At 39.9% G+C, this 24786-nt stretch overlaps 1 protein-coding gene across 5 annotated transcripts in view; it reads left to right on the forward strand.

The window, feature by feature from the left end:
• HECW2 (HECT, C2 and WW domain containing E3 ubiquitin protein ligase 2) overlaps positions 1 to 24786 on the forward strand; it is a 256868-nt gene that overhangs the window by 132045 nt on the left and 100037 nt on the right. For all 5 annotated transcript variants that reach the window (XM_054044395.1, XM_054044394.1, XM_054044398.1 and 2 more), the window contains 4 exons: positions 7614 to 7708; positions 12979 to 13054; positions 19727 to 19896; positions 22163 to 22305. In XM_054044395.1, coding sequence (XP_053900370.1) covers positions 7614 to 7708; positions 12979 to 13054; positions 19727 to 19896; positions 22163 to 22305 — 484 coding nt within the window. The remainder of the gene's footprint in view (positions 1 to 7613; positions 7709 to 12978; positions 13055 to 19726; positions 19897 to 22162; positions 22306 to 24786) is intronic.

Consider the following 24786-nt stretch of genomic DNA (forward strand, 5'->3'; position numbering starts at 1 on the left):
TGCAGATGGGACAGAACTTGGCTAAGGGCTTCTGCTCCTGCACCAGGGGGCTGATTTATAATGGCAGTCTGCTCTGCATCAATGATGTGAGTCAGGAAAAGCAGAGATCTTGTGACCAGTGTGAAATGGGCCTGATGATGCCCTACTGGAGGGCAGGAATGTTCAGTGGAAGGGATATGGCGGGAAATGGCATAAAAAATGCACCCCTAACCTCCCTTTGTGAAGGCATGGGATTAGAGACCCAGTTCCTACATTGCTGCGGTTCCTAAATCCTGTTTCCTTCCCAAAGAAGGATAGGGTTTGTTCATGGAGTAATGGGGCAGGGAGTTCATAGAATCATATAATATCAGGGTTGGAAGGGACCTCAGGAGGTCATCTAGTCCAACCCCCTGTTCAAAGCAGGACCAATTCCCAACTAAATCATCCCAGCCAGGGTTTTGTCAAGCCTGATCTTAAAAACCTCTAAGGAAGGAGATTCCACCACCTCCCTAGGTAACCCATTCCAGTGCTTCACCACCCTCTTAGTGAAAAAGTTTTTCCTAATATCCAACCTAAACCTCCCCCACTACAACTTGAGACCATTACTCCTTGTTCTGTCATCTGGTACCACTGAGAACAGTCTAGATCCATCCTCTTTGGAACCCCCTTTCAGGTAGTTGAAAGCAGCTATCAAATCCTCCCTCATTCTTCTCTTCTGCAGCCTAAACAATCCCAGTTCCCTCAGCTTCTCCTCGTAAGTCATGTAAGTTGGAAGTTTAGGGAGACCAACCTGGACGAGATGGTAGCTACCACCTTGTTTATGGTTTTCTTTACTGATGAACAGATTTGCAAGCATGAACGGACAGTTAAGTATATCTTTCAGCTGCCATGGAGTGTCTTGAAACCTAGAATCATTTTCAGGGACGCCAAAAATGTCTGTTGTCAAAACCTTGAGCGTTCGGTCCTGAAGCAGCTTTTCAGCTTCAGATACTAGGGAAATAAACTCTTCAGGCAGGTAGAGAACTGGATATACTGTGAAACTATTTCAGGGCCTGATCTTTACCATCTGCTGCACTATCCATTGAAATGGAAAGCAGCAGGGAGTCTCGTCTGTTGTTTTTTCTTATCATTTTTATTTTTAAACCTGTCCACTTTGTACACTGGGGAACAGCCAGATTATCTCCAACCCTTATCTTTGTCATTCTAGGGATCTTAAATATTCCTGAAATATACTATCAAATATATGAGTGACATTCCATGTTCACATAGAATAGAACGATATCCCAGAATAAGACATTAGGAGACCCAATTTGCTGCAAAAGTTGCTGCTGTTCTGATTTTTCTTTGTTTGTAATGGTCTCTTACCATTACATCCGATTATCTCACAATTTTTTCTCATAACATCCCTATAGGGTAGGGTTCTGGTATTATTTCCATTTTACAGATGGGGAACTGAGGCACATTGAGATTAAGTGACTTGCCCAGGGTCACACAAGAAGTCTGTGTCAGAGCAAGAAACTGACCCATGTGTCCCAGGCTATTGCCCAAACCACTGGAACAGCCTTCCTTTCTATGTTCATAAAGTTGTTCTGAAGACTCTCCATATGACTTTTGCGACAAAATTAATTTGTGCACCTATAATGTAGAATTGAATGGAGCGTCTACAAATGTCATCAAAACCATCTGGTGATTTATTAACAATTCTCTCTGAATATGAAATTATTGTAGCAAGAGTATAAGAAAGATGATTAGAAATGTCTTTCTCTCAGAGAGAGAGAGAGAGAGAGAGATTTACTTTTACCACCCAGGAAAGAGCAGAAAAAGCAAGGTCTGTCTTGGGGTTCACAGACAAGTGGGCTGTAAACAGACATCTGCACTGATAGTGTTTGCATCTCACTTCGCCATCATTTTGTTTGAAAGAGGCTACAAAATAAAAGCCCAGTCCTGTGAACACTTACCACTGGGCATACTGCTTACTCCACTGTCTTCAGCTTTATACAATAGACAAAGGCTATTGAAGCCAATGGGATTCGCTCCGAAGTAAACACTTGTTGGATGGGGGCTCTAAAGTAATAATGTACTATACTGTCCATAATCTCATTCTAGTGAGTGTCAACTTCAAAATTTCTCTCCAAGAAAAATCCTATATAAAGTAGGACTTTAGCTTTAAAGTCATATTTTTTCAAATATATCTATTCTGTACTATGTTTATTTCTATAAATATATTGATTTGCATATATTTGTTGTACTGATGCAAGTTTAAATCTTAAACAGTAACACATGGTAGCTGCTGTTGGGATTTTTTCTGATACTCCAAGTCTTGTCACATCAATCACCTCTGGGATATTTATGGGTAAATTACTACTGTCACTGCAGTGCAACATTCTAGCTCAACATCTGTGCATACAGACCATTTGTATTTTGTACTGATAGAAATCTCAGTTTGGGGCCTGAATGGAATGTGAGATAGGTTCAAGGAATGTAATTATACTGTCTGCCTCATGCTGGTGTACTGATGTTACAGTCAGTTGATATATAAGGTGTCTATATGCAAGCTCTATTTTCAACTAATTATAACTTTGGCAAAAATAGTTCTTTGAGATTGAAACTTGCTGTACTTGGGGTCAGTAAAGCTCATTTTCCAATCATCTCCCTTTGAGTTTGATTTAAAAACATTTTTTGGCTTATTTTCACTTAGTGAGCGGTAGAATTTGAAAAATTTTTGTGTGACCGTTCCTTCCACTCAAATTAAAAAAAAAAAAATTATCTGTTTTAAAAGATGGACTCAGCATTCCATAAATCCTTGAGGATTAATGCTATGGCTAGTTGGCAGGGATGGGGGAAAGGCATTGTTAAGAACACAAAGTTCAATGTTTTCAAAGTTACATCAATGAGAAGTTGTTTTGACCAAGAATATTTATTGCAAGTTGACTATCAAATATTCATCGCTTGTATCCATTTTAATGTTAATATTCCTAATTTTTTTGCTCGTTTAACCCCCTAAATTCTCAGGGCCTGACTCTTGTTTGCATACCTTACTTTGCAAGAAATTAATGAGAGAGGGACTATTCATGGAGTATTGTACAACTCAACATGAGTAAGGGTGGCAGAATTAAGACCAGAGGAAATACAAGATAAATATTTTAATATTTCTCAATCCCATCAGGGTCACCTCAGAATTAGGAAGTTTAGAGTATATTGTAAATAATTAAGCAGCAGAATTTTGAATTAGCTTTGATTAATGAAGAGAATGACATGGCACCTCCAGAGTCCTGGGATGCTCTTCTGCTATTATGTAATCCATGTCCTTTAATTGTTCCATCTGGGGACTGTTTATCTCATTTCTGCATGATTGTTGTCCCCAAACTATTTATAAACTGTTTCTGACAGCATTCAGTATTCTGCTGAAGATGGTTTGGGATTCCCTAGAAATTTTCTTGTTACCTTTTTTTTGTTTTTAAATCTGTTCCCTTTAACCACTATTTTTGAAAGTGTCAGAATCAACCTAAACTTTTATAATCTTTTGTCTCATTTTCACAACAGATGGCAAATCTCCATAATCTCACTAAAACAAAACAGACAATAGGACTACTTGTGTTGAAAATCAAGCATGTACATAAGTGCTTTGCTGAACTGGAGCTTAATATGCCATGTAGATGATTGTGTATAATAATATTTTGCACTTAGTCTATCCAAGGATCTCAACACTTTACAAGCCCCATTTTATGTATACGATAAAGGAGACACAGATCCATGGATGTAAGCTCCCTGGGTAAATATACTTCACCTTCACTTAGAACAGTAACATGAACCCTTGTAAACCATGAGTGGGCATTCAGTAAGGATTGTGGAATAATCAAGTTATTTGCATGTGAAATCTATTGTGATAGCTGTTTAAAGTCAACAACATAATGGTGTAGGGGCCAGAGAGAAAGAAATGGTAGGAGAAGACAGTAGAGGGAAACAGATGAGAGAAATATAGAGGAAGAGGGTGGAGGAGAAAACAAGGAGCATCAAAAAGTCTTTGGCTAGGTCTACACTACCCGCCTGAATCGGCGGGTAGAAATCGACCTCTCGGGGATTGATTTATCGCGTCCCATCGGGACGCGACAATTGATCCCCGAATCGATGCTCTTACTCCACCAGCGGAGGTGGGAGTAAGCGCCATCTACAGGAAGCTGCAGAGGTCGATTTTGCCACCGTCCCTACAGCGGGGTAAGTCGGCCGCGATACGTCGAATTCAGCTACGCTATTCACGTAGCTGAATTTGCGTATCTTAAATCGACCCCCCCCTGTAGTGTAGATGTAGCCTTAGTTCTTGACATGATTAGATCTAAGGCTGGCCCCATCAGTTAGAAACTTTTCTTTTTTTGATCAGTTTAATTTCAACATGAGTTCTCTCAACTTTCCAGCTGGTGATAATATCTATCTTATAGTAAGTGCTGTGCATTTATGTTTGGGGACACATTTGACCAGTGTTCTCTTCCTAACGAATGGCGTTGAATCTCCAGGACCCACTGGTAGTGGTTGAGACACATTTGATATTGTCTCATAGGATCTCAGAACCCAACTACTTGATAAGAGGCCGGGAGGAATGGCATAGTAGTGTGAAGCCACAGCTGACTGGTCTATCATGGCTGCCATAGCTTTGGAGAGTTAGACAGACGGGACCTTATTTAGCTAAATCCTGATGGCATCAAACTAGTGACTTGAGCCTTGTGTTCTAAAAAGAAGTATTTCCATGAAGAGTTTATATTTTTGGTGCTTGGGCCTGAATGGGAGAATGTCTTCAAGTGAAATTTTGTGAATACCTGGGATATCAAAGCTCAAACTCTTGAAAAAATGTATAGTAATACGTCTTATGATTAAAGTACAAACATTTATTTATAAATGTTGTTTTTTAAATTGTTAAGTTGTGGACTTCTGTTTAGAACGATCTAATCTGTTGCAAAGGGCCAAGTAGAATAAATTCCCAGCATTCTATGGAAATAATCTTTTATGTGTTTTCATTCCTGTTTTTCGAATTGGGGAAAAATCAATAGAGATTATAGAAACCCTTATGTATTGCTGAAAATGTATATGCAGTACTCTGGACTGCATCCAATAGTTAAGAGATTTGTCAGTAAATAGTGCTGTGAAAGAGTTCCCCCCTCCCACCCCCAATTCATAAGAGGATCTGTATGTACAGTGCTAAAGGGCCTCCACACTGTTATAGCTGAAGTACAATACGTCTTTAGCTTTTCAACAAAAATTGAAGGTGACTTGATTATGGTGTACAAATACTTTCATGGGGGGAAAATAACAGGTACTAAATGGGCACTTTCTTCAAGCAGAGAAGTGCATAATAAGATCCAGTGGCTGGAAGCTGAAACCAGGAAAATTCGAATTGGAAATCAGGCATACATTTTTAACAGTGAGGGTGATTAATCCCTGGAACAAACTACCAAGGGAAGTGGTGGATTCTCAATCTCATGGTGTCTTCAAATCAAATCCTCCTTTCTAGAGGAGAGATGCTTTAGTCCAGGGGTGGCCAACTCATGGCTCTGGAGCCGCATGCTGCTCTTCATAGGTTAATATGTGGCTCCTTCCATAGGCACTGACTCCGGGGCCGGAGCAATAGATGCTAACTTTCCAATGTGCCAGGGAATGCTCAGTGCTCAACCCCCTGCTCTGCCCCAGGCTCTGCGCCCACTTCAACCCTTCCCCCGAGCCTGCTATGCCCTCGCTCTTCCCCCCTCCCTACCAGAGCCTCCTGCACACTGCGTAACAGCTGATCATGGTGGGCGGGAGGCGTGGGGAGGGAGCGGGAGGCACTGATTGGTGGGGCTGCTGGCGGGCAGGAGGCGCTGCAGGTTGGAGTGGGGGGAGCTCATGGAGGGGGCTGCTGACATATTAGTGCGACTCTTTGGCAATGTACATTGGTAAATTCTGGCTCCTTCTCAGGTTCAGGTTGGCCACCCCTGCTTTAGTCAATTACAACTTGTGTTTGAATAATGGGTAACTTATTGGGCTCAATACAGGGATAAGTAGGTGAAATTCAATGGCGTGTAATATACAAGAGGTCAGACTAGATGACTTCTGACCTTAAACTCTATGTATCTTAACTTGAAGAAAGAACAGTTACTTACCCTGCAGTAACTGTGGTTTTAGGAGATGTTGTAAACAGTGTGGATTCCACACCCTATCCTCCATCCCCACAGAGCCCTCAGCAATCTTGGGCTTAGAACTCCAAGGAAGCTGAAGGAGGCCTGTGGCTGCGTTCTGGCCTCATACAAGAGAACGAGGAGGCACAGGGAACATGGTGGCCATAACATGCACTGCTATTCAGAATTCTTCACTCTGGTGTGCATGAGGCGGATGCACACCTACAGTGCGATCCACACTGACATCTTGGATAACCACAGTTACTGTAGAATTAATAACCATTCTGTATTCCAGAACAGTATCCACATTTAAAAAAAAGTTTTCTTATGCAATTTAGGCAGAGCCTCACCTTTTACCTCTTTGGTTAATTTTTCATCTCAGTATAAGGCATGCTTATACTAAGAGTACGTCTTCACTTACCGGAGGGTCCGGCGGCAGGCAATCGATGTTCTGGGATCGATCCCGGAAGTGCTCGCCGTCGACGCCGGTACTCCAGCTCACCGAGAGGAGTACGCGGCATCGACGGGGGAGCCTTCCTGCCGCGTTTGGACCCGCGGTAAGTTCGGACTAAGGTACTTCGAATTCAACTACGTTATTAACGTAGCTGAATTTGCGTACCTTAGTCCGAAGTGGGGGCTTAGTGGGGACCAGGCCTGAGATGAAAGATGGTGCTTTTTACTGTGATCTAAAAATATTAATGTATTAATCTTAGCATATTTGTATCATATTTCCCCCTTGAGAAGCCAAATAGTCAGATCCTTAATTATTGCATAAAATATCAAGATACAAAATATCTTCAGTTAAACTGACCAAATATTGAAAAGTAGCTATATCTAGGGCTATATCATTTCCAGGGTTTAATAGCTATATGACAAAATAGTTTAAGCATAAAACAGCTTGCATGCAATACAGTATGGTCTCTTGCATTGTAAGAAATCTAGTTCTAGGTCTGACGAAGATCTGAAGTAATTTTAATTCACCTTTATTTTTTTAGAGTAAAATGGAGCTCTCTTCACAAGTCAATGCCAATACTAAATACATTATTCAATTATCTTGTTTCCCTGTTATTTGGCTCCAGAAGATGTATAAAAAGCAGGTCAATATCTGTCTTGGCTGGTGCTTTCATGAGGACAAAATCACATGCTGAAATGTATTATCTTTCTTATCAAGTGATTATTGTGGATGGGCCACCAGGTTTTTATTGGCTTTGAAGTGATTTCAGGATTTGGCTCTTTCCTTTTTAAGAAGGAAAGATTTTCAGGTTTCCAGAATTTGGAAGGAAATATAGATCATAACTTTCATTGAAATGCCTTTATACTGGAGATGGGATAGATTAATAAATAATGTTGGTGAAACAGCCCGTTACTCATTTCCAAAAGAGTGAACTACGATTCAATTGATTTTCCCCATAAGCGTGGGGCTGCCTCTGTTTTGTCCCACATTAACAATGTATGGATTCCACATGAGTGTCTGTCTGTTTGTTTTCCCAGCTGAAATAAAGATCTGTTTTAAATACTACCATGGTATTAGTGGAGCCCTGCGAGCTACTACCCCATGTATCACTGTGAAAAACCCTGCTGTGATGGTAAGTGGAGCCTTTATATTAGTTTGTAATTTATCTGTAAGGAGATCATTTAACCTGTCATTCAAGTCCACTTAATATCAACATCAATCTCCTAGTTTTGCCATTAACTGGGATTTTTGTGATTTTTACCTGATGCCATCCAGTTGTATTATAGGCTGCATAGAAGTAATGGCTCTTGTTAAGGTTACCCAATACTTTTAATGATAAGACTTCGTTTTCAATTGCTTATAATTTTGCCAGACTTTAACTGGTTGGGCTGAGATTTTTCATGATGTGTGTCTACTTCAGGCTGAATCTTTTTAGAAAGTATGAGCCAAAACAGTTTAACTGTTCCTCAAAATGAGGTTAGGAAATATGTATATTTAGCATGGGCAAAACAGTTGTTTTGTTGAGAAGCACAATGACTTGAAATTTAGCAGAGGGCCTTTTGCCATCCCTGTAGAAATCCACAGAAATTTGGCCAAGTCATGAGCCTTTGAAAATGTCAGTTTAGATGCTCAATAGAAGGTGGGACTGGGATGTGGGGCCGAGTATGGGAGGGCTGAGACTGGGACAATGAGTTGGGTTTGGAGGGGACTGGGACAAGTGGTCAGGGAGGGCTGGGTCAAGGATAGGTAGCGGGACCAGGGAAAGAAGCGGGGATGGGGAGACAGGGCAGAAGGGTCTGTAATCACTAAAGCATGTTCCCTTTTGAACTTGGAGTAGAACCCAGGATTCGTTCGTCTTAGTATTAAATTTTCCTGTCTTCAAATCAGCTGTTCAGCCCACTGGCAAATGTTTGCCTTATCTTCCTGTAGAGACTGGCTTGCATAGAGGATGACAACCTACTACTACTATCACTTTTTTTAAAGTCTGCAACCTCTTAATTTAAAATTACATGCAAAAAGCTACATTATATTCTCAGTTGTAATTGTGCACTGCTATTGAAATCTAATGGAAATACACCGTTGCAACTGAAGACATTATTTGCAGACAATAGGACTGCACAGGTGTAGACTAAGGGAATAATTTGTTCTTCAGTATCTCTGTACAAGAGATGGAAACAGCCCAATTTCACTCTGAGATACCAAGTTGAGATTGAAAATCTGGTTAGTTAGAATTTTTTTCTTGTGAACTATGCACACCTAACACAGAAAGGAAGACACGATAAACATGGAACCTCCATGACACCATTTTTAGTCACTGCACACAACTGAACTGTATTTCAGTCCAGTCAGATTACATAGTTTTTAACCACACACAACTATACAACTAAGCAAAACGAACGAAGTTAAAATGAGTTTTCATTTGTAGATTACATATTTAATCAAAATACAGAGAACTCTCTTGAGATGCATACGATAATCAACATTAAATGCCTTTTGGAACAGAAAACCAGGGATTTAAAAGAAAATAAATTAAACAGGAGCCTGTTTAATGTCACTTGGTATTAAGTGGATGCAATTGTATTAAATCCAGTGTGAAGTCATTTGGTGAATGTAATTTTTCTATTAAGTAGGACCTTCTGTTAATTGGTTGATAAGTGAGTTTGCTGTAGTACAGTAAGAGCCCTGAACAACAGAATAGGAAATATGGAAGAATCCCCTAGAACATACATCTAAACACGCTGAGCTGTTTGATACTATTTTGGGAACTGGGTGGCTTGAGCCTAATCCTGCAAGGTGCTGAGCATCTCCAGTGGGAGTTTACAGTCTTCAGCATCTTGCAGAGCAGCAGTTAGCACTGACTGTCTTGATCTTGAAAGGTGCCATCACATGCATGTTGTTTGCATGTGTCCTGAATAAACTCTGCTCTAGCAAGTTATTTGTTGCGATAGTAAGCATTGCTTGATGCTCATTTGTTTGGCAATACCCACAATTCAGTGCACTGTCTGCTTACAGCTATTTCGTAGCTATGCTGATGTAACAAACTGAAAAGACTGGGCATGATTCCATGTGTATGCTGAGTTATTTCCTGTGGAGTGATGTACTAAGGAGAAACATGAATAGCTTCCTTCAATCTAAACCTCCATGTATATGTAAAACATACCTTTTCTGTGTTTGGGTTTACCCATATCTCAAGCTTGAGATGACTAAAACTCCAATTTATTGGACTATTAATTACTTATTAAAAGTAGGTAGATCTATTGAGAGTTGCCCAGTGACTAAAATGGAAGTTACCAGGGTAGATGGAAAAATTTCTGGTAATACCTGAAAATAATTGAATTCTCATGACTATTCCATAAGCATCTTGTAGTGCAATAGATTTAGATTTTCTTCACAACATCAAACAATTACTATTTATCCCAGTGCTGAACACACTTTTGTGAAATACTGACTATTTTAAGTAAATAGTTTTAATCGTTAAAAATAAATAATTCAGTTCTGTTAAATAAATGCATTATTATATGCACTGCAAGGCTTCCCAACTTTGTATTGTACTTATTTCAGTTTATCACTCTATATACCCAGTTTACATAATATAATGTGTAGCCAGATAATCCTCTGGTAACTATACAGTTGTGGACACTGAAAGTTGTAATTTATTTCATGTCATTAGTATTTTCTTGATCTTGCACTCCTCCTTTTTAAGGAGGTCTGTATTGTATGGGTATATACAATAAATAGGTGAAAGATGTGGGTATTTAAGATTGTATTTCATTGTCATTGTGTTAGTATGCTAGCAAAGTGCCAGCCTTAATGTAAATTCCATTGCAGTGAAGCTGCTGTAACATTGATGTATTTTTACCTTTATAATAGTTGAATTGAATGGAGGCATTTTTTCTGTTTTTTAAAAAAAAGTATTGCTCATGTGGACAGTTTGTTGCCATGACTTATTAGTATGATAATGTGGTCTTATCTGATGGAATGACTCCTCAGAAAAAATATACAGAGAATCAGCAAGGACTTTTTCTTAATGAAGAATGTTTGGAACAAAAAATCAATGTAAGTTAACAGCCAAAAAACAAACAAACCCTGAAAACTCCACTGTTCTTATGACCTTTGGTGTTCAGCCCAACTGTCCCAAAGATATCTATACCCCGCTCTGCTTTCCAAGCACCTTTGCAAAGGATAGAAGAAGCTGAGATGGAGTTAATCCATTGTCCATGGAAGACCAGGTCATTCTGCTGCATGGTGTCACAGGTGACTTACCCTTATTTGGAATAATAGTTTCATAGTCAATAGGCACGTGACAGAATGCAGAACACCTTTATTGAGAAATGTTATTGCATGAGAAATGGTGAATCATGAATATAGTACTTATGCAAAATGAAATATGCTGAGATGTGTACAATGTAACTTCCTGTCACTGTGTCCTTTCTGAAGAGAATCAAGGCCCATGGAGACCTCAGACAAGAATGTCATCGCTTTTTCTTCATCTCTGCTGTTTCTTCATCTTTGCTACATATGCTGCTAAATGTTAGAATTTTGCTAACGAGGAAATTCTTAGACTTTGGATACTGATTAATCCTCATCCCTTAGTCTCGCTTTGTTTTTGCGCTACTTTAGTGTGCAGATACATTCCATGATGATTGGCATGGCAGTCAGATTAACAGATGAGATCGCAATATCTGCTTGTTTAAAAAAAAAACAAAAAAAATTTGAAAAGACAGCCATTACACTTTATATTAAGTTGAAGCTGAGTTTCTTCATAGATTAAAGATGTTAAGGCCAGCAGAGGCTATTCCAAACATGTATTCTGAACTCCTGGCTGCTGAACCTCATCCAGTAACTTCTGTATCAAGCCCATCACTTCTGTTTGAGTAATAGCCTAATTTTTAGAAAGCTATCCAGTCTTGATGTAAAGAGGTGTCTTATCTTTCACAGATTTAACATGTGGCTAAATGCAGCTGGACTGCAGTATTTTTCTCAGTGTTTAACATCCCAACTATGATTTATATTCTTGGAAACAGACCACTTAATAGTTTTTCTATTGTGTATCTCTTTTTTATACCCTTCATTTACATGCATGTTTCCGCAACATATTTTTCTCTTTTTAAATGTAAAATCACTTTGGTAACACTCTGTTTTATTAGAGATGCATACCCCCAGTGTACACCCTACAGTGTGTCCAGATATCAAGCTTTATCAGACTTACAATCTGGTAAGCATTTCCACAGGTTGTCTTCACCTTATCCTAGCAATTCATTGTCTCATCCAGCAGGGAAAAGAGTGCTGTGCTTCCTTTTAAATTAATTTGTCCTGAAACACAAACCCTATATTTTCAAAAAGTAAGAGAATGTCTTACACTGAAGCTAGGAGCATGCCTCCTAGTGTGGATAGACAGACTTGTGCTAGCTCCTCTATAGTTAGTGTGCTAAAAATAGTAGTATGGATGTTGGGGCACAGGCAGTGGCATGGGCTCGCCATCCAAGCTCAGACCAAGGAGGTCATGGGGACTTGGACTTGGGTGGCTAGTCTGAGCTGCCCCCCATGTCACAACATCCACACTGCTGTTTTTAGTGCACTAGCTTGAGTGGAGCTAATACAAGTGTCTCTACCCGGGCTGGGGAGGCTCCCGCCCAGCTGCAGTGTAGACATACCCCAATAGTCCATGATTTGTGATGGATTGTTTAGCTGGATACATGTCACTCTTGGAAAAAAGGCAAGCTCCTCCTACTGATGCATTTGCAAAAACTCCATTTTGAAGGAGAAAATGGGGCAGATTTATTTCTAATAAGTGAAACTTACAAAAACAAACAAAAAAAAGCCCTCATCAGGGAAAGTACAAATAAACCTCAGTGAAAGTTTCCCAAGTATGAGCATGGCTTTCAGATCAATGCCATACTTAGAAATCTGATGTGCCTTATTTTGTCACATAGATGTTAAATATTTTGATAGTCTTCTCTTTTGATTGCCCTCAGTGAGCCATGTATTTTGTGTTTAGGTAATAAATGGTACATGGAAGTACTTCCTGCACAGTGTCTGTGGTTAGCTCATGCTTATGTATAAGATGCTAATTTGCACTATTGATTTGAGAAGACACAAAAACCTATGAGGAAGAAGGGCTTTCGCTTTCTCCAGTTAATACCCTCCACACACCTAATAGTCCATGCATTATGTATGTTCGGAAGATTCTCAGTATTGCAATATTGATACTACATAGCACAGACAGTCATCAGTATTCATGAAATACCAGGGAATTTGGGGTGGACAGAAACTGGTGTCTTCAGATTGTAGCTTTGTCTATGGGTAATATTCTTCTCCTGAGTACTTCATAATCATCCTCATGAACATACAAAAACAAATGAAAAATGCCATGATACGCTTCATTTTTTTCTCCTTCTTTAGATGGGGGCAGAAGGCATGGATGAAGGTGCTTCTGCAGCTCAACAATCTCGGAAACTAGTCAGCTTTGCATTATCAGGTAAGATTTCAGAAGTATCTTGCATTATCCCACTAAAACAGGCATCAGTTTTGTGTTAGATTATTACTGAAAGTCGGAATTAACTCCAACTGTACTATGGCAAAGCAAATGTACATTTATATATTAAAAAAATAAAGAAATGACTGAGCTAAAATACCCAAAGATGGAAAACATTTCCTCTTCAGCTACATCTCTCTACTTCAGTAGCGCACTCTAGTGGTTCAAATGATATAATTTCATTGAGAACATGTATATGTTGAAAGCAAGCAAGATTCATTTATATCCAGAAGTGAATGAAACAGATTTGATGGATCTAGCATGAGAAATCTCCAAGAAATTTTCAGTGTGCCCGAGGGAACATCCATCTCAGACTGAGGAGTGGTAAAGCTAGCTTTTCTGCACATAGAAAAGGGCTAATGGAATGCAAGTTAGTGCCATTGCTTTGAGAGATGGACAGAGTGCCAGAACAACAAGGGTTGTAAATAATGAAATCTTTTTGAACACTTTTTTTTCCCATCGGTAACAGAGAAAAGGAATTAAACTCTTACTCATGTTGATTAGTGCTTACTCTACATGTGGTCTCATGAGAGTAAAGTATCTCAATGTGAACAAAGAGGTAGAATCTGGTCCCTAAATCTTGAAGAACAGACAACAAAAACCTTGAGGAGATTTCTCTCTCGCTGTAGGACTAGAACACACTAAAGCTGCCTTTTAGAATGGTTTTGTAGCAATTAATGGGGAAAAACACAAGAAAGCCTATAGAAAATGAGTAGGGTTTGATAAAAATCACTCTAAAAACCAATAGAGTATAACAGAGAGTTCTAGCTCAGTTGCAGGAATTGTATGGTTGATTTAAACATTTTATAGAATGGTAAATTTAATAAGATTTTTCCATAAAGGTACTGCATCTGGGGAATGGTAGTATGTTTTTTAAGTGTTTGGGCTTTTGTGTGTGGAGAAGGAGATACTTCTACCTTGTAGAGCAGAATTTTGCAGGGTAATGTCTTTGTGTGAATGATATTGTCCTCCCGGGCTGGCCACAGAGAGGATCAGGGACCTAACTAATGTTGGCAAAGAAGGTCTCTTTTTGTCTTTTAAGTGCTAGAAGTTTCTACTTTTGGAGGTGAAAGATTAGTCCCAGCCCCCTGTATGAGTGTGATTATAGAGAGATATCAGTAGTGACTCCACTACTGAAATTTACACTTAAGTCATGGCCCAAATCCCTCTGTTTCATACTTAAGTGACTGCATTACTCTCCAATGTTGGTATAATATCGCTTCAGAGGACAGTTAAATTTACTTTGTAATATTTTGATGAAATATCCACTTTTGCAGAGGATTGTAACTCCTACAAAAGAAGTGACCCACAAGTAGGAGATATGAGACTGATCTAGCTAGGAGGCAGAAAGGTAGCATAAAGGGGGTCTAGCTCTACAAAGAACATATGCAACAGTGATTAGCCACAGGACCGATCACTTGCAGTGTGTACAATCCATCTCTTACTACAGATGGTGCGCTGCTAGGTATTCATAGGGGTTTGGTAGTTCAATGAAATATCACGTGCTCAGGGACTAGTTGATTGCCATATGTGGAGTCAGAAAAGAATATTCCAACAGGTCAGATTGGCAGCAACTTTGGGGATTTTTTTCCATCCTCTCCAGGGTGCAGTGCAGGTTTCTTGTCAGGATCATCTAGGTTCATCTCACTTAATCAGTTTCCTCCCATTTCAGGGGCCTTGAGGATTGGTCCATTTTGGTCCTTCCTATCCTCTGCCTGTGGCACATAATAGCTTAGTTTCCTGAGGGCTGTAATACCTTGGACTAATTTCTGTTCCTGGATTTAGTGTGGGGATGCTCTTAGCCTATGCTACATAGGAGGTCAGACTAGCTGATCTGGCAGACTGGAGAAAATATCCTTTTAAAAATTACATGAATAACTTTCACTATTGGTTGCCCTAATGGAGGACTCTCTCAGAGGAAAGGAAAAATCAAGTTGCTGAAGAATTCTGTATTGACACTTACAAATAATAATTGTGAACACAAATGACATTAAAATGACTTTCTAAATTGTATGCTACATCTTCTCATGACCTAAGCAGGAAGGTCAGTTATAGTAGAGAAACCTAGAGAAGAAGAGATTGAATGAAAACAATTAAAATAGCAATTGTGCATCTCTAGCACAAGATAGTATTTTAATTGCACTACACCTTTTAGCTATAATCTTTACAGCACGTATCAATTTGGTCATGATGAAAAGGACTGGGGTGCTTTAATAACTGTTTGTTTGAATCCCAGGAAAATGGGATCAGAGAGGCTCCAGCAGGCATAAGCCAAGATTTTCAAAGAGACAGTTCTTTTGGGTTCCTAACCTGAGCCTGATTTTCAGAGGTCCCAAGCACCCACAACTCCAATTGAAATGAATATGTAATGTAGGTACTTACCACCTCTGAAAATCTGGTCCAAGATTTCTTAAATTGGGCACCCAATGTCAGAGAGAACTTTTGAAAATTTGAGCCATACTGCAGTAGTCAGAAATACACAATCTCACTTGATGCACTCTGCCTTCCAATAGAGTTTGAGTGAAATCCTATTTCAATAAGGTTCCCTTTGCCTTTAAATATCAGATACTTCTTCATATCAGCTGTCAGAGTGGCCAAAAGTGTGTTTTGCATGAACAGAATGACAATCTCAGACTCAGTTGCTTGGAGATCCAGATCACCTGGGATCACCTAGTGGTCTTGGTTTCATTTCCAAACCGTTGTCTCCTTTCACTTGTCTTCTTTTTCCCTGTCTCTGCTTCCCTAGCTCTCTGGGTTTCAGAGCCAGAGATGACTTAACATTTTTGGATGGCTTAGCATTAAATTTCCCATCTGACCCTCCTTTTGCCCCAAAATTCCCATCTTTATTTCATGACCCTCACACAAGAGATCCCCAAGTTCTTCTTCCAATTCTCCTGCAGTACTGCATCTTCCCTCTTCACCTCGTCTCACGCCAACACCCCTTTCCCCATTCCAATTCCTGATCTGAGTGTTTTCTCCAGATGGTTTCCCTAGGGAGTAGTGGAAGACCTTGTCAGCTCTTAGACAGCTGCGGTGGCCCAGAGCTACTCCTATTCTGATACACCTTCTGGGAGAACACATAGTAGTAGCTCCTCTCCTACCCAGTTACTCAAGTGATGGGTGGGGAACCCTGTTCCCTTCTGTGCTCTTTTTCCCACCCCTCTGCTCTCATCTGCTGATCTCTGAATGATGCGATAGATTCTTTTACGTGTTATCACAAGTGAGCAAAATCCTCCCCTGGGAGTAGGATGTCTCCTAACCTGGCAGCTTCTGGGGAGCAAACTTCTAATCTAGGACTCTCAAAATTAGCCTTGGCCTACTAACATGATGCAGTAGTGGTGAATGAAATTTAAGTCTCAAACCAACACCAGCAGTGCTGGTCTCCAGGTCTTCTCCTTCTTCCCGCATCAAGGGCTAGCCTTGTTGCTTGCCTTCTTCATGTACCATTCACTGTAGTACGTTTCTGCAGGCTGCTGTCACCAGGAGCATGCCCCTGGCACCCATGCTGTCAGACCTCTGGAAGCGTGCTCTGCTCCACATCCCTTTCCCCCTAATATGCAGTCATCTCCTTGGGAACATTCCTCTTCTTCCCCCCACCCCCTCACACTCCTGAAGTGCTCACTCCAAGATGGCGCATACTGTGTCCATGAAGCCTGGCAGTTCTGAAAACTGTCGCCACCCATGGAACATGAACTCTTTGTAAAAGTTTAGTTCCATGATTGAACGCTCAGTGAAGCTGAAGTGAATGAAACTGTGTTTTAAGGCCAGAAGTGATCACTAGATTATCTAGCCTGTGTATCCACATCTTTCCTTCTCATTCAAGTTGAAAACTCAGCCTTTAGCTCCAGCAATTAAAGAAATTACAAATGATGGCATTTTGTTCTGCTCATTTTAATGTTTCAGAATGTAAAGTTTCTATTAGTGAAGTCTCTCCAGGACACATCTCTGAATATACTGCCTATTGTTCCCAAAATAGCTGCTCAGTGGAGCACCTAACTTGCAGGTATGGGAATGGTGGGGAGGAGCTGTCTTCATCTATTCACTCACTCAGAATGCTCTTCTGCACCAGAATGGCCTTTTCCCCTCTGTCTGCGGCAATGCTGTGAACCATTCTTGGTTTGCTAACGCTTCCATCAGAGATGAACATGGATAAATATAACATTTCAACTGGCTGGACCCTGTGTGGTGCTAACTAAGCATCTGTCCATTCATAAATACCTTTACTGCTCATCAGCACTCTGATTACCAAAGGGGAAAAGCAGTGAAGAAAGCAGTGTGCCAAAGAAGACAAACTTAGGTCCTGCACTGGCTCCAGGGGATAGTCAAAACAGGTGCACGGTCAGGGTAGATTTCTCCTTGCACTTCGGCTAGCAGCAGAGCATGGAAACAACAATCTTGTTTGGGCAGACTGACTGGGAAAAGCAGGTCTATGACTTCTGCTTTGGTGTGAAACTAACATCATTTAATCATGAAACAAATTTTGGCTACAGACTGAGAACTCATTTTCCTTGACTATTGTGTGAACAGAACTGGATCACACACATATTTGGTTTCAGAGTAGCAGCCGTGTTAGTCTGTATCCGCAAAAAGATCAGGAGTACTTGTGGTACCTTAGAGACTAACAAATTTATTAGAGCATAAGCTTTCGTGGACTACAGCCCACTTCTTCGAATGTAGTCCATGAAAGCTTATGCTCTAATAAATTTGTTAGTCTCTAAGGTGCTACAAGTACTCCTGTTCTTTTTACACATATTTGGGGGGAAAAATGAATAGAAAACATAATGCAAATAATATTCCTCATGTGCTCCCATCTTGACTTACCAACTTCGTTTGAAAGGTCAGGTTTTAATCTTGCTTTTATGGAGGTGTCTTTCATATTTTTTTTTAAAGCCTGCTCTTTTTCATTCTCCAATCTTTTCTAAGAGCACTTTAATTAACTATGTTCAGATAAATCCATGTCAAAATGCTGGCCTTTAAAGATGATGAAAGGGTAGGTGGCTTTTATAAAGAGGTCTCTAAAATTAGTTGGGAATACGTAGAAAGCTGAGTGGCTGAACCTCCCTAACCATTGCTGTTTATAGGCTATGACAGTGCATGTCAGAAAGCATTAGTGATATAATGCAGTACATTATTATATTAATATATCAGTGCAAAATGAGGTTGCATGATGAAATAATATATCTGCCTTAGGCTGTAGGATCCTGCATGTTCTTAAGCTCTGAGTGTATTCAGAATAATTTAAAATTAAGTTATATGGATATATTTTAAAAAGTGGGGGAAAACATTAGTCTCTCTTGCTTGCTAATGAGGTCTTGTCTCTTTATGCATGAATTGCTTTCATGGCTGGTGGATAACCATTTACAAAGAGGCACAGAGGGCTGCTTCTTTCACAAGCATAACTGTGCTCCTGCCTGGAGAAGGAGTGTGTCTAACTGGTTCAGATGAGAAGTGCATGATAGAGAACTGTAGTGGTGTTTCTCTGTCATTTCAGTTATGAAGAAATTGCTTTTAAAAGGATTTAGTTTGTATTTTATGATATTTCCTATGCACTATTTTTAATGTGTCCTCACCCTCAACGGTTACTTTTGATCATTGGGTTGGGGTTTTTAGGTTGAATCCAAATTCAGTGTCTCATTTTAGTACAGTAAGCTTTTTCTGTGTGTGCAAAAACTACATACAAAATTGCACATCTGACCTTGTGTGTGCCAGCTTCACTGAGGTTGGAGACTGCACACTACATGCTAGGAGACCTCATGAAGAAGTACCCAGAAATCTGTGGCTTCAGGGAACCGGAAAAGAAAAATACTTGAATTTTAAAATTTAAAATAATTTTAAAATCAATTATTGTACTGAAAGTACCCCTCTTACCCTGGCTATTTGAGGCTTATGGCCCCAGCATTTAAACAGGTGCTGAGGATATGAGCAAAAGTTCTTCTGGCAGGTGAGCATCAGTGTAAGTTACTCCACCATACAGCAGATAATACAAGGCTGCCAAACTTTGTTTCCATGGGGAAAAAGCTCTATGTAAAGAAAGAAACATCCTCAGAAAAACTCTGCATCTCTTCTCTTGGGAGCATGTGCATCCCAGCCCAGATCACCATCTTGCTCCCTGAATATTTAGGGTGATCTTTATGCATCAGTATATTAGTCCTGAAAAACATTGTTTCATTATCCTACTTCATGGATGGCTCTTCCTTTTTTATTTTTATTTATTTATTTATTTTTTAAATCCAGCAGCATGTGAAGGAGTGGGGATTGGGTGTTTTTTCTCTGAATGCAAATACATTAAGTACAGAAGAAAAACTATTCTGCAGCTCGGAGTCAGAAGTGCGCAAAATATTTTATATTAGAAATAACTGGGGACCAGCATGTAAAACAAGAGCCTGATCTAGCCTCATGACCTCATCTGTTTATTCTCTCAGGAAAACTGAGTGAATTCCTGCCATAGGTAACTTCCATTAACTAGATCTAATTAATCGTACTATGAGTAATTTTGTGTTACTTTTTTTTTTAACAGTTTATGGTAAACTGGATTCTGAGGTAATATTTTAGGACTACCTAATTTGTGAACTTCTTGTTTTAATCCTTTTGTTCCTTTTCCTTCTTTCTTTCAAGATATTAGAGCAGTTGGGCTAAAAAAAGGGATGTTCTTCAATCCTGATCCTTACCTAAAGATGTCCATTCAGCCAGGAAAGAAAAGCACGTTTCCTACATTTGCCCATCATGGTCAGGAAAAAAGATCTACTATCATCAGTAACACAACTAATCCTGTTTGGCACAGAGAGGTAATGTATGCCTTTTAAGAACTCCTTCAGTTGGCTGGTGCAATAAGTCACTAGGATATTGTTTCCTTCTTTTATGTATTGGTCCTTAATGTCTGATGCTACAAACTGGTTATTTAAATTGACATGGAAATTGCAGTATTTGTAGGAACCCTGTTGCTGGGTAGGAACAATTGTCTTCTGTAACATGTTTGAACCATATGCTGTGAGCTTCAGTCCCTCTTCTGATAGCAAGTTTGAAATTGCTTAATAGCCCTGTGGATTCCTTGAAATTGCAGGAATAAATTAATTAGAATGGATTATATGTTGTGAGAAGAATCGTTACAAAAAGGCACGGGAAGTTAACATTCATCTTCAGGCTCAGCCTGGGCAATGATTCCAACTACAGTTCATTGAGAAATTATTCTCTCTCATAGCGCATAGCAACTGGCACGTTCAAAGATTTCTCTGTCATCAAGCAGGGAGGATGATCTTTGAATTATTATATGTAGCTTGACAAAAGGCAACTTTTCAGATTTGTTTCCACAGGGAAGGCTGTTTTGGTGTTAGAATGGACACTATCTCGTATGCATTTGAGTGCTGAATGGCAAAAGTATGTTTGAAAAAAACCCACTGAACTGGAAATAATATTAAAATGAATACTTCTTAGGGTATGTCTACACCACCCGCCAGATCGGCGAGCGCTCTCCCGTCGACTCCTGTACTCCACCGCCGCAAGAGGCGCAGGCGGAGTCGACGGGGGAGCAGCAGCAGTCGACTTACCGCGGTGAAGACACCACAGTAAGTCGATCTTAAGTACATCGAAGTTGTGTGACTTAGATCAATCTCGCCCTCCCCCCCCCCCGTGTAGACCAGGCCTTTGTAACCAAAACCTCTAACCTTTTGATGACCATTCACGGTTTTTTGTTTTGTTTTCGGGAAATGAATTGATGCTCTGAGTCTACATTGTAGTGTACGTATGCCTCCACCACATTTGGTGTCTGACTTCACAGACTCAACAGAGAGGTCAAGGGAACATGGTTGAAGTAGATTAGCAACAAAGCAGGACCATGTAAGGTCATTGCTACTACTCATGGTCTAGCTGTTCTGTGGCTAAATAGAGGGCATTTCCCCCCAGTGATATCACTCTGGCATCATTCACAGTCATGCAGATCTCCCCCACAATTAAGCTCAGAATAAGAGTTTTAGTTGGAGTTTCTTTTCTTTCTTTCTAATAGCCAGTTAAACCCCCCTGCCCAAAAATCCTCTATTCTATCATAGAATATCAGGGTTGGAAGGGACCTCAGGAGGTCATCTAATCCAACCCCCTGCTCAAAGCAGGACCAATCCCCAGACAGATTTTTACCCCAGTTCCCTAAGTGGCCCCCTCAAGGATTGAACTCACAACCCTGGGTTTAGCAGGCCAATGCTCAAACCACTGAGCTATCCCTCCCCCCCCCCATTTCCTCTTTTCTTCTCTGGTCTCTTATTTTTGCAACTTATTACTAAAATGGTAATGTATTGTGCAGTGTTCATTGGCCCACAAACTATATCTGCGTGCTCTAACTGCTGTGTGTTTCACTGTAGCAATGCTTTGACATTATCATCTTATGATCGTATTACATATGCTGAATTTGGTACAGAATTGGTCTTCTCCTTTTCTCTGTGGGTTCCACAATGACAGCTTTCAATTTCTATAGCAAACAGATGGTTAACAACCTTTAAATTCCATTCATCACAGGAAACTCAACCCTGATTGACAAGGATGAGAATTTTTGTTTTTATTCATGACTCTCATTTGCTGATTTGAGTCTGCCAGATGTGCAGAGATTTGAACCTGTCTGGTTGATGTGTGTAACGAAGTTGAACTGTAGCCTCTAGTTTTGTTCCCTGTTGAGAATTATTTAGCCAACCAGCCACCTTACCAGAATGTTTTTAGCCATTCTGGTAAGGTGGTGATTTGTACTGAAAACTGAAAGGTGAAGGCTAGTGGAAGTCTAACTAGTTGATGTAGGCTGTTCCAAGCAGAACATTGATGCCTCACCAAACTTCATTTTTGATTGAAACATCATAGTAATATAGAAATGAAAAAGCCATTTATTCTTCGAGGAGGGGGAAGGAAGAAACATTTTTGTTTTTAATGATTGTAGCATCATTGTGTAATCTGGAAGCGGCTGCCATCATCAATAATCATTGCTTTGGGTTGCCTGTCACAAACAGGTGGTGTAAATTTACATATATGTTGAATAATGGTGTAATGATACACTACTGAATGTGTTCTTTCTTTCAGAAATATTCTTTTGTTGCACTTCTAACAGACGTCTTGGAAATTGAAATTAAAGACAAATTTGCCAAGAGTCGTCCTATCATCAAGCGCTTTCTTGGGAAGTTAACAATACCAGTCCAGAGACTATTGGAGAGGCATGCAATAGGGTAAACTAACTCGTTGTTAATTAAGTCAGTTGGGAAGATCAGATCAGCATCTGCGATACTGGCACAAAGCAACCTTTTCCCGGCTAATTAATTGTATACTCATTGTGATCATATACCACAGACTTGCCATAGCAGGAAGTTAATATCTCTGTAGCCTTACAACCTCTGATATGAATATGCTTGCATTTCTTAGTCTGTTTTAAATTTGTGTGTGTAAGAATCTGTGTGTGGTTTGTTATAACTTTTTTTATTTTAAGGTTTCTGAGGCAAAGAAAAATTAACTTGTTGCTAATAAATCAAGAAGTAAGGCATAACTACTGCATGCAATATAGAGTAGTGTGCCAACTTAGAACAAACAGATTTTATTGTCTTGTTTCTTTTATAGTTCAAACATTTCTAATTGTTAGCTTATCGTGAGAAAGATTTCACAATGGTTTAACTGGGTAGAAATGAAAGGATTGTAATTGATTATTGTTCTGAGTGTTGGGAATACCACAAAATTGAAATTGACTTTCACTATGAATAAAGGTTTGATGGGCCCCAAAATTAATCTATTTTGCTTTTAAAAACTTTTTCTTAGCTTTCGATACTATTTTTTTTAAAAAGACAAGTTTTCAGATAACCAAAGTGACCATTGGTGGGGATGGAAACACTGTCCAATCTTGTTTTGTGGTTGGACAGGCTCTGGAATTCTATAGTTGGGCAAGAAGGGAAGGATGAAGGAAAGGGATCTGGGCTGGAACACTGGGGCCTGGCATTGTGGGTCAGGAGGAAGATGGCTGTAGGTTAAGAGTGGGCCTGTTAGATAGATAATAGTCTGTATACACATTAAAATATCAATTAAGAAATAATCCAGTACAGTACTTTGTTTTATCAGGATCTTTAAAATTCATGTAGTACATTTAATAGCACTAGGAATAGACAACAAATAATAATTCTCTTAATATTCACACATCTGAAGACAATGGGAGGAGTTGAACTGTGTCAAACACTCTTCTTTTAGGGCCTGATCCAAAGCCCATTGAAGTCAATGAGTCTTTCTACTGACTTCAAGGAGGCTCTGGATCAGGCCATAAGAAGCAGAAGCAAAAAGTGCATATGTTCTTCCCGGGAAGTTAAAGGGCGTGAGAGTAACATAATGTTCTTGCATGACAACCAGGATGTAAACAAATAACGGCCTTTGCAGAGAAAGTTTGCAGATCCAGTACAATGGGTCTTACTCCTGCTTGCAGCTTCTTGGGGGCGTTAACCAGACTTGTCAATCAGGCAGGCTGGGAGTGATCATATCCATGAAGACCCAGCCAGCTAGCCAGTTTGACCTGCCTCCAGCAGCTGCTGGAAGACTTTACCAGACCTCCTGCTTAGAGCAACAAGAAAACAAAACCAAAAAGGATTCTAAGCATTACAGGACTGCTATTTAGCCTCAGGAGTGGCGGGGCGGGGGGGGGGGAGAGGGTCTGCAGCAGGGTTGCTGGAAACTCCCTTCTTATACTGAGGTTGCTGCCTGCAGCAGTTTCCTATGTAACATGTCTGGGCAGGCATTTCCGGTGGAACACCTCACAGCCAGTAAGAGGACTAGAGAAGTTGGCAGAAAAGAATGCGAAAGTATCTGGGCTAATCAGACCCTATTGTGTCAGCTGTGCCAAAGGTGGCAGGTTAATTGAACCCTGTTTGTGTAGTGGATCAGACATTCCACACTGGTGGGACTGATGGGACGGTGCTCACTGTGAATCAACCAGTCCCAATATAGCCAGTCCTGCAGGACTGGGAGGGAGAGCAGCCCAGACATGGAGGAACAAGCAGGCGGTAAGGGGCAGCTGGAACAGCACTTATTTTTGACTAATTTAAGGTGTAAGCCAGCCTTTCTGGAAGCCTGCCTGACACTGAGGGATCCATTGAAACAAAGGACCATGCCATGCAACTTTTGTGCAGCTCTGCTTGTCTTGCTAAGGGATTCAGTGAAACAAAGGGCTGCTGCTGTTTAGAACAGCAGGGCCTAATATGGGATTCAGTGAGACAAAGGCAGGGTGTAGAAAAATTGATGATTTAAAAAAAAAAATTAAAACCTTTAAAACAATTTAAACCAGATTTTCTAATCTCAATTAAATATAGGTTTATTTAAAAAAAAATGTTTGAATTTGACAGCTTATTATAACTTTAAGCCTTAACATAATGTATTAAAATAATTTAAATACCAAAAATAATGTAAAGGAGTACATGTTTGCTGTCATATTTTAAAGAAAGTCAAACTAGTGAATTGGTGAAGTCACTGGCTATGCATCTAGAACCAGAGTGTGTTGAAGTGCTAAACTGGCTTTTGACAGCATGTAGCCTCTTCTGCAGGAGCAGAGAAAATATTTTCTTCATTTCAGTTTATTCAGCTAGTGCAGTTGAATGGCTAGTTCATTCAAAGTTAAGAATCCAATTGGGAGTTGAAAAAGCAGTTTCAAAAAGTAGACGTGAGAGGATGAGATCTACTAG

Source organism: Malaclemys terrapin, chromosome 11 (genome assembly GCF_027887155.1).
Source record: "Malaclemys terrapin pileata isolate rMalTer1 chromosome 11, rMalTer1.hap1, whole genome shotgun sequence".
Lineage (NCBI taxonomy): Eukaryota > Metazoa > Chordata > Testudines > Emydidae > Malaclemys > Malaclemys terrapin.